At 40.3% G+C, this 17,040-nt stretch overlaps 3 protein-coding genes across 6 annotated transcripts in view; 1 reads left to right on the top strand and 2 right to left on the bottom strand.

Moving 5' to 3' along the window:
- LOC308607951 (uncharacterized protein) overlaps window positions 1-10,632 on the bottom strand; it is a gene marked incomplete at its 5' end in the record, with an annotated part of 25,222 nt that extends 14,590 nt beyond the window's left edge. The window contains 3 exons of the mRNA XM_081220412.1: window positions 6,092-6,155; window positions 10,272-10,440; window positions 10,535-10,632. Of these exons, the coding sequence (XP_081076538.1) occupies window positions 6,092-6,155; window positions 10,272-10,440; window positions 10,535-10,632 (331 nt within the window). The remainder of the gene's footprint in view (window positions 1-6,091; window positions 6,156-10,271; window positions 10,441-10,534) is intronic.
- TUBD1 (tubulin delta 1) overlaps window positions 1-15,908 on the top strand; it is a 34,889-nt gene extending 18,981 nt beyond the window's left edge. For both annotated transcript variants that reach the window (XM_081220405.1, XM_081220406.1), the window contains 2 exons: window positions 390-573; window positions 2,782-15,908. In XM_081220405.1, the coding sequence (XP_081076531.1) occupies window positions 390-573; window positions 2,782-2,890 (293 nt within the window). In that variant the 3' untranslated portion in view covers window positions 2,891-15,908. The remainder of the gene's footprint in view (window positions 1-389; window positions 574-2,781) is intronic.
- Window positions 14,563-17,040, bottom strand: part of VMP1 (vacuole membrane protein 1) — a 131,970-nt gene continuing 129,492 nt past the window's right edge. For all 3 annotated transcript variants that reach the window (XM_081220407.1, XM_081220409.1, XM_081220408.1), the window contains one exon: window positions 14,563-17,040. In XM_081220407.1, the coding sequence (XP_081076533.1) occupies window positions 16,897-17,040 (144 nt within the window). In that variant the 3' untranslated portion in view covers window positions 14,563-16,896.

The following is a 17,040-nucleotide window of genomic DNA, read 5'->3' as shown; positions in this document are numbered from 1 at the left end:
TAGAAGCTTTTTAAAATATGAGTGATATTTACTGACAAAGAAAAGAGGTTTACAACATATTGGTGAATGAAAAAATGCATATTACATAGGGCATGTATGTAAAATTATAGTACAAAAGAGGGTCAGGAGACTGTTCATAGTCTGTCTCTGGGTGGTAGCATTTCAGCTGTTCAGTTGACTTTAAAATTTTCTTCTTAATAAATACTTTTCTGAATGGTGTGAATTTTTTTTATGATGAATATGGATCATTTATCCAAAAGCAATATAAAGCTAGTTTCAAAGAGCAAAACAAAGGATTTCTGGTGAAATGGATATGAAAATATGTTTATTAATTTGTTTCAAAAACTGATGATTTATGATGTAAACAGTGCCTTGTTATTTTACCCTAGGAACATTTAAAGATCCAGCTCTCTATACTTCCTGGTTAGAGCCTGTTCATGCTTTCAGTGTGTGGAAAACCCAGCGAGCCTTTAGCAAATATGAGAAGTCTGCAGCGTTGGTCAGCAATAGCCAGTTCTTAGTAAAACCACTTGATATGATTGTGGGCAAAGCATGGAATATGTTTGCTTCAAAGTAAGTAAAAAACAAATCTACAAACCTTTCCTAACCTTAAGCAGATAATATAATGTTAAAACACTAGGCAGGATCTGGAGTGTCTTAGTCTGTTTGGGCTGCTATAACAAATATAGCATAGACTGGGTCGCTTATAAACCACAGAAATTTCTTGTGTTTCTCGAGGCTAGCATGTCCAAGATCAAGGTACCGGCAGATTCAGTGTCCAGTGAAGACCAACTTCCTGGTTCATAGGTGGTGTCTTTTTGCTGTGTCCTCAAATGGCAGAGGGGCAAAGGAGCTTTCATGGGCCTCTAATCCCATTCATCAGGGCTCCACTGTCATGACCTAATCACATCCCAAAGGCCTTACCTCCTAATATCATCACCTTGGGAGTTAGGATTTCAACATATGAATTTTGGGGGAACACCAACATTCAATCTATAGCATGGAGTAAGTACTTTGTAGGTATGAAACTTTGGGCACATTACTTCAAGTTTCATTTCCTTTTCTGTACAATGGATCCAAAAGAGAGGATCTATGTGGTGAGGATTAAATGAGATGATAATGTAAAAAACACCTAGTACAGTGCGTGACTAGTAAATGCTCAATAATTGTTCCATAGTATTATTGTTGTTGTTGACTAAACGAGTAGTTTCTTTTTTTGTGTGTGTGGTACGCAGGCCTCTCACTGTTGTGGCCTCTCCCGCTGGGGAGCGCAGGCTCAGCAGCCATGGCTCACGGGCCTAGCCGCTCCGTGGCATGTGGGATCTTCCCGGACCGGGGCACGAACCTGTGTCCCCTGCATCAGCAGGCAGACTCTCAACCACTGCACCACCAGGGAAGCCCGAGTCGTTTCTTTTTTAAAAATATTTATTTGGTTGCACCAGGTCTTAGTTGTGACTCCAGGCCTCCTTTAGTTGCAGCTTGCTGGCTTCTTAGTTGTAGCACGTGGGCTCCTTAGTTGCAGCAGGTGGGCTTCTTAGTTGTGGCTCACCAGCTCCTTAGTTGCGGCCCACAGGCTCCTTAGTTATGGCATGGGAACTCTTAGTTGCGGCATGCATGTGGGATCTAGTTCCCTGACCAGGGATCGAACCCAGGCCCCCTGCTTTGAGAGCATGGAGTCTCATCCACTGCGCCACCAGGGAAGTCCCTAAATGAGTAGTTTCTAAATGAAATGAAAGTCAAGTAGAAATTTCACTATAAGGCGAGGACAGTAAGATAGTTTTCCAAAATAAGATCCTTGAGAATGGAAGAGATCCTGATCTTGCTCAGTAAGAAATATTGCAAGTTCAACTCCACTTGGTACTAAGAAATGTCTACTTGATTACTAAGAAATGTGTTATCCGGTTCCCTGACCTCTGCCACAATTACTTAATGTTAAAGCAGAATTTCTCAAATGATTGGGTAAGCCTGTACTTTGATTAGCTAGAATTCCCAAGGGCCCCCCATCCTGCACATGGCCATTCCATAAACCCCTGCTCCTCAGGACTGTGAACTCTGTGTCCTTTGTTCGTATAGTTCTCGTCCCACTCTCATTAAATGGTAGCAGCTATTATTTCATCAATTTAGTTCATCTCTGCCCTTGATATTCTTTTTAACATGATTTCTCCTGCCTCAGAACATTTTGGGGGACTGGAGGTATTAAGAGGATCACCTGGCACTAGTGAAAATTAAGTGTTGTCTGAAAAACACTTGGGAGGCTTCACTTCATTCCTAGAACTGGATCAATGTGTTTCTACAGTTTCACGCCTTAGATAAAACTTTTCAGGCACTTCTTAAGAGTTTATATTGAACACAGTCATCTCCTGTAGGGTGTTGAATATGTGCCGGGTAGACAGCCAAATCTGAACATGCTTCTTTTTCCTATGTGCTGCTTCTTTTTTTTTGGCCATGCCGAGCGGCTTGCAGGATCTTAGTTCCCCGACCAGGGATTGAACCCGGGCCCTGGCTGTGAAAGCACCAAGTCCTAACCACGGGACCGCCAGGGAATTCCCCTCCTATGTGCTTCTTATTGTCACTCTCTTGGACACTAAATAGACAGGGAGCTTGACACAAACTCTGAGAGTTTGCTAACCTTTGGAGTAAACACTGAAGCAAAGGTAAGACTTTTAAGAGAGTCTGCCATCTTCAAATGTTCATGAGCCAGGAAAGGTCTATTTATTATTTGATTTTGAGTTATTCGTTTGCCTGAGATTTTTATTTCATATTTTCTGTTTCTTTCACCAGAGCCTACGTTCATCAGTACACAAAGTTCAGAATTGAAGAAGAGGATTTTTTGGACAGTTTCACATTGTTAGAACAGGTTATTGCTAGTTACTGTAACCTCGGATTTTGAACAAAGGGGAAAAATGACCTTAAGTCATTTTTGGACTAAAATACTTGCAATACTACTTTCTCCGTAAGGTTTTTCAAATTCCTATCTGCTAATGTAACAAGGTTGAATGTTGATTCCTTCTTCATACTATAGCCACAGAAAAGGAGAAAAACCTTTTATGTTTTCAATGAAAACATCTACTTGAAATTTTCCTTTGTAAGAAAAAATATTGGTACTTCTTTAAAGAACTTTGGGAATACTTTGCTGAAATGTTAGAACTCTAGAACTATCAGAAAAGAAAACTTCCCTCTTTATTCCAAAAAGCATTCACTAAATATGAGCTAAACTTTCATAGCACAATTTTAAGCTAAGAAATTGCAATTCTGTATTTAAATATATTCATCTTTGAAGTGAATGTTTTGAACCATAAGAGGGAGCTGTTGTCAAAAGCTACAGGGTGAACATCTATTTTTGAATATTTTATTCTAAAACGGTAAGATTTTCCACTTTAAGCAGCTATTTAAAAATAAATGTCAGGACTTTGTTAATAAATATATATCATGCTTAAATACAAAAGTAAATAAGCAAATGTTTCCTTTGTTTGCTGTTCTTAAATTTTCTGGGCATCAGAAAATTGGGTTTTTCTTTTAGATCTTAGAATGCCAGAGCAGAAACTGATTTTATTCAACCAGTGCTTTAAAATTACTTACAGGTATTTAGCTGGTGTGGAAGATGGTTATATTCTTTTCAGTAAAAGGGGTAAGAGCTTTCACCAAAATTTCACTAAGTTGAGAAAATTATCACCAAGGAAATATTGTCCTAGATGAAACTGACACATACAGATGTTGGTTTCATTCAGAAGGACAGAACACATTTGGAAATTTGCAACTGAGTTTGAGGGGAATGGTGTAGTTCAATAAAACACATCACATGCAATGTATTAACAAATGTAAAATGGCAAACAAATAGGAACATTTTGCCCTTTCTGCCAAATCTACCAGTGGTTTCTTCCTTTTCTTTCCATATGGAAATGATTACCTTTTTGCTGTTTTTCTTATCAACTGTTGCTATGATTTAAAATACTGAACCATATCTTATTTCTAAGGAATGTAAAAAGTGGTCTGTTCAACTGCTAAAAGGCACACCCACTGCTGTATTTTGTTAAGCCAAGAATACTAGAAAATAATGAGATCGTAATTTTTACAAAATAAAGTTAAAAGTAATAGTTTAGCATTGCAGAGATCCAAAGACTGAAACAATTTCCCGAACTAAACCAGCATTAATGAAGATCTGTAACCGAATTACCTCACTAGGGGGTAGGCTGATTCTGAGGAACTTTGCTGCAAGTTAAGCTTAAAGAAAGTCATAAGTTGAAATCATTTTGTATTTGAGAAAAGCATGCATGAGGTACCAAATGGGACAAATATGTTTCTAATTTGGCAACTCATGGAATCAATGGCAGGTGACTATTGGAAGTAAACTCCCATTAGACAGAGCCATTCACTTATGTGAGTTGACCCTTTCTTATGCACATGATTGTTTAATGCACAACTGCATTATTTGGTATGTGTGGATACCTAAATATTTGCAAAATTGTTTTAAATGTTTACATTGAAATTTTTTCTTGTCTATTTGGAATAATATAAAAATTTTTGCTATTGTGATAACTTAAAAATTAACACAAAGAAGTTGATGCCAAAGCTTCAAAATAAGGGGTGGCATTGGAAATGTACTTTGATTTGTGTGGAGATAATGGCCAATCAACCAGGACAACATTAGAATCATAACTTCCCGGGCATAGAGAGCCAAAAGCTTTGAACATGTAATTTCTTAGATTACTGGGTAACTGGCGTACTACGTGTCACTCAGACATTATCCCACACAGACAAGATGCACCCCTATAGGCAGTGAGTACAGTATAAATTCAAACTGTTTCTTATTTTCAAACCTTTTCGCTCTCCCCCATTTGTGCTTTTCTTAAGAGCTCTTTAAGCGGTAGAACCTGTTTCTTCCCGTTCATTCCCTCTTGCTTCTAGCTTTGAGTACTCGCCCCGCAACCCCTCACCACTACTATCCAGTCAGCCGACAATCCCTTTCTCCTTTCTTTAACCTGTCACTTAGAACTCAGTAAGTGTGCCCATGATTCACTATTCTCAGTCCATTAATTCATTCAACCAGTATCTATTCACTGCCAGGCACTGAACAAATGCTAAGTATATGGGGATCAATACCACAAAGTCTAAATGAAGAAGCTTACAATGGACTTCAGTTTCCTTCCATAGCTGGTGCTACGATTCTAGCTTCCTAATTATTGCTTATTATCTTGCCCATGTCCATGTTCAGTTTTTTTTTTTTTTTTTACAGTAAAGATGTGGTACAAGGTAAAGAACCGTGAACTGGGACCTTTAGTCTAGGCTCTAAATTTGTCTGAAGCCTCCTCACTGGCTCTGTAGATTTTACTGTGCAGTGTACATACCAGTGATTCTTCTCCTGACCACCATGTTTATCACACTTGCATTCCTGTCCAAAATTTTGTTTTAAAACATGCTCCATATGTTCCCATCCCGCTATTCTCTCCGCATGAGCTCAAGGTTTGGCAGTCAACCCTTCCTTGTTCTTCCACCTACCTTCCAAATATGGCTTTGCCCACTAACTTGTCATTTTTGCAAATAATCCGTTATTTAATTTAAGAGATATTTGCTCATCTGTATCAATCACATTGTTTCCTATGGGTTTTAGGAATGTGAGCTAAAAAATCTGGCTTTATATTTTTAACTAAATAACTTCCTACTCCTACACTCTGAAATGTCTCAGACGATGCAGTGTCAACCTTATTAATAAATGGAATCCCATTTCCACCAGCAGGAATGTTAAGATAAACAATGTAAATATTTTAAGTTTCTGGAGAACGCAGTGTTGGGTCAGTGTTGCAGAAGATATGGCATTCACGGGAGAAGAGGGAAAAGAGAGAAAATCCTAATCATTTAGACTCTAGGGAGCCAGTGAAGCAGGGGAAGAGATGAAAAGGAAGGTCAGGGGAACTGATGATGATCCCAAAGAACTGCTAATAGCTTATAAGCATTTAAAAAAAAAAAAAGAAATACTCGATGGTTTTTGAATTATGGACTTTACCTAATGATAAAAAAATCTAATAGCTTACAAGAATAGCATGAAAAACAAGAAGCTAAATTACATGTTGCTTAGCAAATAATTCTGTGTTACCTGAATTTTTCTCCTTTGCCAATGATGGAGCCAATACAATGGATACTTTCATGGCTCTCTTGTCCTGTGAATTTAATTATTTACATGGTAAGTACACAGAAATTCAAAGATTTTTGTCCAATCTTTTTGTCCAATATTGGCTGTCCAATAAGGTAGCCATTAGCCACATGTGGTTAGTAAGTGTAAAATACACACTGGATTTTGAAGATAATACAAATAAAATAATGTAAAATATTAATATCTTAAATAGTGGAAATGATATTTTGGACATAATAAGTTAAATAACTTATTCAAATTGGTATAATACCTGTTTTTTTAAATTTTAAAGTATAGCTACTAAAATTTTAAAAATTAGATATATGGCTTGCATGATATTTCTATTGGACAGAGCTATTCTAGACATTTCAGGAGCAAAATCCTGGGAACTGTAGAAACTGGAGTTGAACAAGGCTTGTCCTTACTAGGTGAGAGTTCATGGGAACATGATAGTAAGAAACATGACACGAGGCAGAAAGATGGAAGTTTTCCTTTTTTTAAAAAAGAGGGGCCTTGCTTAAGCTCAGCTCATGTGAACAGTATGAAAGGGGCAGGATATGAGCTTAATTCCACAAACATCCATTGAACACCTGCAAGGAAAGACACTGTGCAAAGATGGGGAAATAAAAAAATGAGGTAAACCTGGCCCCTGCCCTTTAGGAGTTCACCATTTGGTATATTCCTTGCTGCAGATCATATGCCTGACTCATGTAGAGACTCTCTGTTTACTGAACAGATTAATATAAATGTCTGAAAAACGATGGAAGAGACGTAAAGCTGCAAAACTACAGAGACACAATAAAGCTTATTAAAGGTCCCATATTAGCAACAGATCTCACAACTATTAGATGAAACTAAGGACCTGGAAATGTAATTAAAAATATTTTGTTTCTGAAGTCATCTTATATAATTAAGAGCCACTTAAGGCAATATAAATTCAAACAATATATTAAAAGAGAGTGTACAGCTGCCTTTGTTTGCAAGTCCTTGCCTAAAATCTAAATTCCTTGTCCTGGAATTCTAAGCCTTCTAATGTTCGGCCATTCCCCCTCTCCCACCGTTTCCTTTCTGTGTACTGTAGTAGCCAAAGCTGACAGAAATGGCTGTTAAATGTGGTTATGAGAAACACATAGATTCACCTACATGGTTATGTTTAGTTTTGTTCAGTAAGGACAGGGGTGGAGCTATCACTGACCTGAAGATACAGATGAGAGACACAGGCCCCAGTGACCCTGCCTGGCCCAGCTCTGCCCTACTGCTAGGATCCCAAGACCGAGAAGAATGGGAGGCTCAGAACATTTTTGAGCAGGACTCAAAGGACACATGCTAGATTTCATAGTAATTTCTTTGGGATAATATCTTAGGGGATTTCCTTCTTTTTTATATTATGCATTTCTTTGGCTTGCTTTTTTTTTTTTTTTAAGCAAAGCCATAAAAACCCAAGATAAAGATAAAATAACTCAAAAAATGATCTTTCAAAGGATGTTAAGACCTGGAGACAGTTTGAAGAACGGAGGAATAAGTCAAGTGACTCAGAAGGCAGCAACAAGGGGTGGAATAGCCATCCTCATCGTTCTGTAAACTATCACAGAAATAGGGTGTAGGAATTATAGGATGCTCCAGGTTCAGTCAGGGGCAGAGGAGGAAGGGAGAAATTAAAGACTAACTTTGGGGTCCTCCTGTCTCAACATGGTCTTCTAATGAACATTGCCTACTGCAGGGAAGACTAGTAAATATATCAAACACAAAGTCTGGGAGCAGCCTGAAAAGAGGTGTATAAAGTAGGAAATCATTTATGTATGAAAGAACCTTTTATTTCTTCCTTGCAGAGACCAGGGATGTCTTTTATGCTCAGACAGATTATGTTTGAAGAAGAAAATGCAGAACATCTGCAAATTTCTTTGATCTCTACATTTTTCTACAAGCACTATTTTTCAGCTTCCTTTTTTTCTTCTTCTAAAATTGTGCAAAGTATTCGCACACCTGTGCTTTTACCAGATAGGCGTCTCATTTTGTCTGATTCCATCAGAAAGCCAGGGACAGTCACACCCCAATTCTCGAAGGCTTCAAAAACTGTGTACCTTCTTGAGAGTGGAATACTCAAGTTTTGCGCCTCTCTTCTCTACCAAAGGGTCATTACACAAGTAAATCTCTCTCCGTCTGAACTCTGGTGCTCCTGATGAATGGTATGATTGTGGTCATATGTCATTTATTCTGAACTCCTACCCAGCCAACTTCAATAAGCGTAACTCACTTACTGAAACATGTAAACAACCCCGGCACCAAAGCAGCCAAATGGAAAGCCGCCTTTACCACATGCTCTAGAAGGTGTAATAAAGCCGTGATTCTGCCTCTTGGCTTGGCAAAGGCAGTTGGGAGGACGCCCTCGTACTTGGGAATACTAATGACATCTGGGTTCTAGGTGGCTGCCACTGCTGTCTAGGCTAGCACTACTGGAATCTTGGACTCTAGTAGAAATATACAGGAAATCACACTGCCAAACTTTTCTCCTTATAAAGACAATCTATCCAGGAATTACCATCCTCCCAGTTCTCAGAGGGAGGAGCCATTGGCAAAGCAGGCAGGATACAACTGTGGAGAGGAATTTTAAAGCAGTTTCCTGTGGCTCCAAGGTCCAGTCACAGTGCCATTCTTCAAGAACAGTGCTACATAACAAGGTGAGGCTTCGATGATCACTTACAGGAAAGTACAGCGGACATACTACTCTAGAGAATTCTCTGAAAAAGTCAGGTGTATTCTCCGACAGGGAGTGGGTTGAGGAGTTAGGAGAACTGACATACACCCCTATACTAGGCCCCACCATTCTAGTGGTATCTTCCCTTCATATGTTCAAAACGGAATAGTGACTCTCTCTCTCAAACTTGGTCCTCCTCCTATATTCCTGGCTCGGTCATCAGTGATTATTGCGGTCTTCTCAGGGTTCTCTGGTGCCTCCTTCATGTATACTCCACCTCTTTCACTCCACCATTACCTGGACTCTACTTAGGTAGCACCTCCTGCCTGCCTTTGAATCTCTGCTGCTGCTTCACCTGGGCTGTTGCAATATCCATTCAGCAAATACTGTGTGTGACCCCACCCTGTGCTTGGCTCTGAGCACACAAAGGAGAGCACAATAGTGTCTGCCCTTATGTGGCTTAGGTTCTAGTGGAGGAATGAGCAAAAACAAGAAGATGGACTAGTTGTGAATTATATGTCGGTACTTTAAAGGAAAAAAAACGAAGCTAGGCAGAGAATAACAGAGGTAGAAGGCTCACTGGCCTTGTCTCACAGCTCCCTCACTGGTGCTTTCTTGGTGTCTCTCACAGGGCTTTTCCCTCACCCCAACCCCTACCTGGCAATTCAAATGCCACGTCCTCATGAAACCTTTTCTGATCCTTCCTAGTTGGCAGTTTCCTTCCTCTTCCCGTTTTTTTTTTTTTTTTTTCTTATGGCCTTCATCTTACTACTCTACATTGTAGTTACCTGCATATTTGCATAACCCCCAAGAAGACTGTAAGCTCCTGGAGGGAGATCATTTTTCAACAGCTTTGCCTCTTCCCTATAGTACTTTAAACTGTTAGAGAGGTTTTGTGTGTGTGTGTGTGGTACGCGGGCCTCTCACTGTTGTGGCCTCTCCTGTTGCGGAGCACAGGCTCTGGACGCGCAGGCTCATCGGCCATGGCTCACGGGCCTAGCCGCTCCACGGCATGTGGGATCTTCCCGGACCGGGGCACGAACCCGTGTCCCCTACATCGGCAGGCGGACTCTCAACCACTGCGCCACCAGGGAAGCCCTAAACTATTAGAGATTTAAAAAGTGAGCAAAAAAAATTTTTTCCCCCAACGTGGCTAACACCACTACTGGCCCTAACTGTTTCATAGGGTTGTTATGAAGATCAAATAAAACTCAAGATGTGACGGTGCTTTAAAAAAGAAAAAGGTCTGTACCTTTGTACGGGTTGCTTTGTAATCATAATTATAGCAAACATCACTCTGGGAACCTGCCCACACAGGATGGCTAAGAGCACAACTGGCTTTTCTAACCCCTGGTATAGGGACACACAAGAGCTGTTCATCTGTTTAAATGCAAAACTTTTTTGGCTGTGGCCTTGACTTTCTGCTGTCTCCCTTGTCCCATCACCTACCTTGTGATCACAAGATGAAACAAGTAAGCAGACGCTTGGACTTTTGCACTGGACTTCTCCGCAGAACTGAGTGGCTAAGAGCCAGAACGCCTGGGTCTGAACTCTAGCTCTGCTTCCGTGCTTCCTCCAGCAAATCACTGAACTTCTCTGCCTTAATCCTCTCATGGGGCTGTTGGAAGGATTTAAAGATTAAATACAATACACATAAAACAACATTGGAAACAGTGCCTGGTCCAAAGCAAGCAAGCAGTCATCAAAGTTACAGTAAATCCACGGTGCTTCCTGGTACAGGGCACATCAGAGTAGGTTCCTGGGAGCTAATCTTGATTGCTGGTGTTGTGTGATTGTGTACAAAGAACATACTGTGGAGGGGACATGGGAGTGGGAAGGGCCTGGTGCAAGGGACAGGATGGAGCACTGCAGTCTGAAGAGCGTCAAGAGTGTGGCCAAACCCTGTGAGGTTAGGTAGAGAAAGTTTGGCTGCTGTAAGAGGTTTAGGACTGTCACTCAAGTGAAAGTGATTCTCAAGACACTCCGAGGTGCACTAAAAAAACGAAAGGCACAGAAGGGCCTCCTCTCGTTATTTTTGGCTTTCATCTTTTTAAGGTGAAAAGAGGTTGAGAACAGCAAGGTTCTCTGGTGACACGGAGCGTTGGGCTTCAGCACTTACTGCCAAGAGAAGTGAACCTGAGCTGCTCTTTGTTTCCAACACAACCTGGTGAGGAGCCAGAGAAAGACAAGAATAATCTGATAGCCATTCCCCCACCTTTGGGGAAAGGCAGAACCCATCCCTCTTTTCAAACTCGCTCCACAAAAACAATTTTTCCCTCCATCAGAAACAGACTGGGACACAATTAAGCAATGCTGCTGGGCTGAGTCAGTCAAAAGTGGCCTGAAGGAAAAAGCTGCTCATGCTGTTCCCTAAAGGGGGATAGATGGCAACAAAGGGAAATGACGTTTGGGATTAGGTTGGGGGGAGAGAAAAGTGGCCGTCAGAGGCCTCCTTGAATAAACAAGGCTTTTCCCCAGAGGGCTTTGGGTGGAAGGCCATCAAAGCAAGCTGTCCATACCCCTCCCTGGAAACTCTCAAAAGGCCATGACTGTTAGCTTAGACAGGTGGCCTAGGGGTCCCTCTCGGCCAAAAATGCCCAGAATAAGCCCGAGCCTTCCCCTCAAGAATTCAGGAATATGGTTTCCAACACAAACAGATACTACATTGTCGAAATAGTGCTGGAGTGTATCCAAGCCTTCCCTTTATGTCCTTTGAGTCATTTGGAAATGGTTAACAAACGGGTTGAACACCTGGGCCGATTACCCCAGAAGGGGATTTCCAAACAGACTATGCTGTAAAATCATCTCTTCCCTTCCCAAAGCAATTCAGTTCCACTTTCTCTGAAGTGTGCCCTAAAGATTCCAAATTTTCTAACTACGGTCGATTCTAGGCTTACTAAATTACAGCAGCAACTGCTGCTGACACAAAGAAACAAGGAGCCAAGCAACTCTGTGCTTTTAAAAAAGGTTTTCTTTAAATTAAGAGGAACCGATGTCCAATGTTTCAAAAAGCCACACATTTGTGGATTTGGCTGACAAACCCTCTAAGCTGCATTTCATTTCTGTTCCCAGAGAGTCAGCCAGCCACTTAGAACTGACTCACTCTCTCTGGGCCACAGTTTGGGCCAGTATCCCAACTACAGAACTAGAATCCCAGATCTCAAATAAATCCAGGGTGTTAGGGTAGATAGTGGGGGCCATCTAAAACAACTTTTTTAAAAATTTAATTTTAGTAGCATCAACACCCACACGGCAAGCTGTGGAAGGCCAGTAGGTCAGAGAAAAGGAGCAAACAGTTGGCACTTGACTGTCCCAGCGCCACAGTTCTAAAGGCAATGAGTAAGCACCTACCCAGAACACGTTTCTGTTATAATCCCTCTTAGGAGCACTGGTTAAATATGCAAATACATGTAGGTTATATGCTGCACTTCAAGTCCTCACCCTCAACGCAAATGCATTACCTTAGGTGAACTCCTGGCCTTGCTGGGAAGGGAGGGACAGGAACCCAAGCCCCTGACTACCAGATACAAATGACTCAACTGCTTCTAGAAGTTTAAAGTACATTATGTGCTTTCTTTTCTTGCTGTCTTTGAGAATAAAGGAACAAAACACTTCACATGCAGCAGTTTTGTGTCGCATTTCATTGACTATGTTTTGTGACTACCAGAGAAGCTTTGATCATGTGAGCTAGAGACGGAATGTTACTTGGCTTTCAAAAATGGCTATTAAACTCCTGCTTAGGTTGTCTTAACTTTTTGTGAGCACATTAATAACTAATTATTTATCAATAAAATAAACCAATCTTGTGTGTTTTTGTAACAGGAATGAGACTTTCAGGTCTATTGAGGAAGACCTGGCGTGCCACCAAATCAAATTTTTCTTTTACTGTTTAAAACCTCTTTACACCCAGCAAATCTCACTGGATATTCCAGGTGGAGCTTTTCCAGCAAGGTATTAAAAGCTGATCATTCCCTTTTTCCTCATCTACCTTCTAGTTTTTTTTAGTATTAACTGTCTTTATAATAAAAATAAATTAGAAAATGTCAACATTTAAAGCTGGTAAGATTAGACAAGTACTTTCAGTTATTCATAGTAAATTTTGTGTATCTGTGCTTTGTACCTTAACTAGGCTAGCTGGGAGCCTATTTTTATTTTATTTTTTGATAGGTAAGAAGTGGATTTATTTAGAGAGATGCAGAACACAGTCTGTCTCAGGCTCGAGCGGCCATGGGAGAAACACACTCCACAAAGTGTGGGCCATCTCAGAAGCCGAGAGGCCTGGAGAGCTATTTTTAGATTTAAGAAGGTTTTGGTCTTACTAATCAAGTCATTAGTTCATTAATTTCTGCTTTTCTTTTTATTAATTTGTATCTTGGATTTAGTTAATAACTTCTTTAGACAGAGCATATCTACTCCCAAATGAGGGCATATACGCAGACAACATCTATTTATTTACTTATTTTTAAATATTTATTCTTTTGGCTGCACTGGGTCTTGGTTGCGGCACACAAGGGATCTTCCTTGTGGTATGCGGACTCTTAGTTGCGGCATGTGGGAGCTAGTTCCCTGACCAGGGATCAAACCCCCGGCCCGTGCATTGGGAGCACAGTCTTTACCCACTAGACCACCAGGGAAGTCCCTGCAGACAGCATTTTAAATCCTACTTTTTTTTTTTTTTTGCAGTACGCGGGCCTCTCACTGCTGTGGCCTCTCCCGCTGCGGAGCACAGGCTCCGGACGCACAGGCTCAGCGGCCATGGCTCACGGGCTCAGCCGCTCCACGGCACGTGGGATCTTCCCAAACCGGGGCACGAACCCGTGTCCCCTGCGTCGGCAGGCGGACTCAACCACTGTGCCACCAGGGAAGCCCCCTGCTTCTGTTTTTGAAGTGAAGTGAGTAAATGCAATGTTGTAAAATTCTTACATGTGTAGCAAATGCTGTCTTTGGTGAATTAAAAAATTGGTAACATACTAACATTTACAGCTTCTTTACATTTTATCTGATCTAATCCTTAGGACAACCTGGCTATATATCTCTATTTTTACAGATGAAATCTAGGCTCAGTTAAAAACTTTCTCAAGGTCACATTATGTTAGAGGCAGAGATCTAAACCATCATTAACAGACTAATGCACAGGAGGCAAATGGCAGGTTTCAAAATATATGGAAAGGTTTTTTGATGCTAAAAAGGGGACTCCATGAGCTCTTGACACACCGGTCAGTCAAAACACAGTTCACCGCAGTTTACAAGAGGGCAATCAGTTATTTTTTTTTTTTTTAGCTTAATGAGTAATTTGTACTTAAGGAATCACTTTGAGTTAACAAGCCTCAAGCTGTCCTACCAAAGCTACAGGTAGCACTGAGCACACTGGGAACACAGGCTGAGTTTGTTTGTAAGGAGTACTCGCTACTATATACACTGAATTAACTAGTGTAATTCAGCAATGTCACTTCCAGCCTGTCGTCTTCTGGATTTTTAGAGAATGCAAATAGTGGCCATTGTCCAGATGAAATTAAAATTCTCCCTTCCTTCTAAATCCCACACTCTGGATTATGGTTGTACAGAGAATACAGAAAACACTGCAAGTTCCCACATGGCATTGCCTGAGGGAGGTGCTCCTCAGTACTTTAGGGTATAAACCCTGATGTGTTGTACTGTATTGTGTTGCTTGTCAGTCACTGAGTTGAGACATGATAAGACACTGCAGATATTTAAGGCACAAAATGAGACTTAAACAAAGTAGAGATGGAATCAAAAGAATTCCCAGGCCCCTTCTTTTATTTGCAGTAACATCAAACCATCCATTTACAAATTTTCTGGTCTCCAATCAGCTGGAATTAACTAGGCATGTCTTTGGGATCATGTTGTTTGCGTCCACTTTGGTGGATAAAAGAAAGGAACAGACCAACCGCAGGAACAGAAGGGTAGCACACTGCTCCAGCTGGAATCCAGCAGAATCACCTGAACATGTCACACCTGAACACTTAGTGGAGGGAAGGAAGACGGCTGCTCTTCTTTTGTTTTCAAAGCAAATTCATTTGAAAGAGCGAACAAGCCATCATCACAAGTCAAATGTATGATATAAAGCACTTAGACCTTCAGCCTAAGAAACAAGTCTTTGTTTTTCTTATACTTTACCCTGAAATAAATTTACCAACAATTCCCAAAGACTTAGTACAAACAGTACAAATCATATTTGCTTTCCTCTTTCCTTTCTTCAGACAAACATCAAATAAAATGCAGGTGAAGGAGATGAAACACAACTGGAAGCTGATTTAGAGACTTATACTAACGCTAAAGAATCTAAAAAATTATACTGGTTAATGTGAATCTATTTAAAATAAAGCATTTGGGTACTGCTTTTCATGTAAGTAACTGTCATACTGCTAGAAAGTTTCTGGGTGGGGGGAAAAAGACTGTTAAGAAGTAACCTTTCCAAAACCCACAAGGCACGTTGCTTGTCCTTTATTTATTTAGCTTTGATCACAGAGACTATCCCAATTTTCCACAGAATCCTCATGATACTGCTACAATATCATGGCATAAAAGATTCAAAGTGCCAGTAGACATAAGGACCAGTTTTTTTAATCGTAAACCGTGATGCTCGGTAATGTTTGAATGGGAACATTTGATATGGAGGGTCAGATGAAAGATACCAAAATGTCAGACAGCCCATCGACTGCTGTTGCCATGAGATTCAACAGTCAACATCAGTCTGATAAGCTACCCGACAAGGTGGTACAGCCATGGAGATGTCACGACGGTAGGCAAAACAAGCAGACATTCAGGCAGGATTTGATAAAACCAGGCATTTCTGGCCTGTTGAGATTTAAACCCAATTCTACACTCAACATAATGTCAGTACCAATTTTCCTAAAGGAAAAAAGTGAAACTGTTTATTTTTTCCCAAGCAAAACAAAATGACCAAGTTCAACCAGAAACATCCCAAAGGAAAAACCACATAAGAACAAAACACTTACTGAAGAAAGGCAAGAAAATTAGGTTACATATAAAAGTAAATTTGTCTGTTAAAATCAGAGTACGTGCTGGGCTAAAAATTAAGATATGAGAAAGCTTGTTTTTTTTTATAAAATGAGTCATTTTTCTCTCCATGTCCTTTGATGTGTATACTATCATCCCTCCTGTTTTCACAAGCCAAGAAGTCCCCATTGATATACCAGTCCCTAAGGTGCCATTTCAGCAGTGTGTAGCCAGCTGCCCAATTCCAGCCCAACAAAAAATGCTTTGGTGGTGGCCCTTTCATGCAAATAAATGAAGGCTTAAGAAACTGCGGTTGTAGGTGGATATGGCAAGGTTGCATTTAGTTGGTAGAAGCTAAAAGGAAGTAAAAATATCAAAACGCTCAAGAAAACGGACACAATTTTGGAATGATCAAAGATGTCTTTATAAAGTTTTTTCATGACTCCATTCTAAATATACAGAATAAAAAATGGTGTCAGCTCATTTGCGAGACACCAACAGGATTTTCCTTATACTGTCTCAAAATTGAAAGATCAGTTTCCCAAGAGGGTGTGCAATGCATCATAAAATGTCCTTTTTTCAAAGGTGGGATAGGAAGGGTTGGGCAAAATGGCATATTAAATTTTACCATAATAGACATGCAAGACTGTTATCCAATCTAGTATAATTTATATACACTTTTGATGACTTAGAAAAACAAAGAAGTCATTTGTGACAAGCCTAAAAAGCTTGACATATTTGACATACTTAGGAACCGTTTTTTTTTTTTTTTTTTTGGTGTCCGGAATTCTTTAATTGTACCATGTGGGCCTTTGAAAATAACAAATAGAAGGCCAGTTTTTGTTAAGTTTGCTGCTTAATATCACATTCCACCCTAATAAAATACAATTTGGATTGAATTGACGGTGGATACCTTACCTTAACAAAGGAAGAGTATGTCAGTGCAAGATATGGACTAAACTGCTTTCAGGGGAAAAAAAAAAAATTAAAATTGATACAGGTTGGAAAAGGGAATTTTCCTTCCTGGTTTGGAGTCCTCCCAATTTAAGGCAGAACCCGTCCATTTAAATTTTTGCAGTTAAAACTTTTCTGCTTATTTAGTTTTCTCCTCTGAGTTCAACCGCTGCTGGATTCGTCTGGCATAACTTTGTGCCATGGAGTTAATGATGGACAGGATGAAGTAACACACCATTACAACAACCAACTTCTCAAACATCCAGGACAACCAGTTTTCTCC

The sequence above is a fragment of the Mesoplodon bidens genome (genome assembly GCF_964165515.1).
Source record: "Mesoplodon bidens genome assembly, chromosome: 19".
NCBI lineage: Eukaryota > Metazoa > Chordata > Mammalia > Artiodactyla > Ziphiidae > Mesoplodon > Mesoplodon bidens.
Note: the sequence above shows the minus strand (reverse complement) of the source record. Positions and strands in the feature narration are given on the sequence as shown.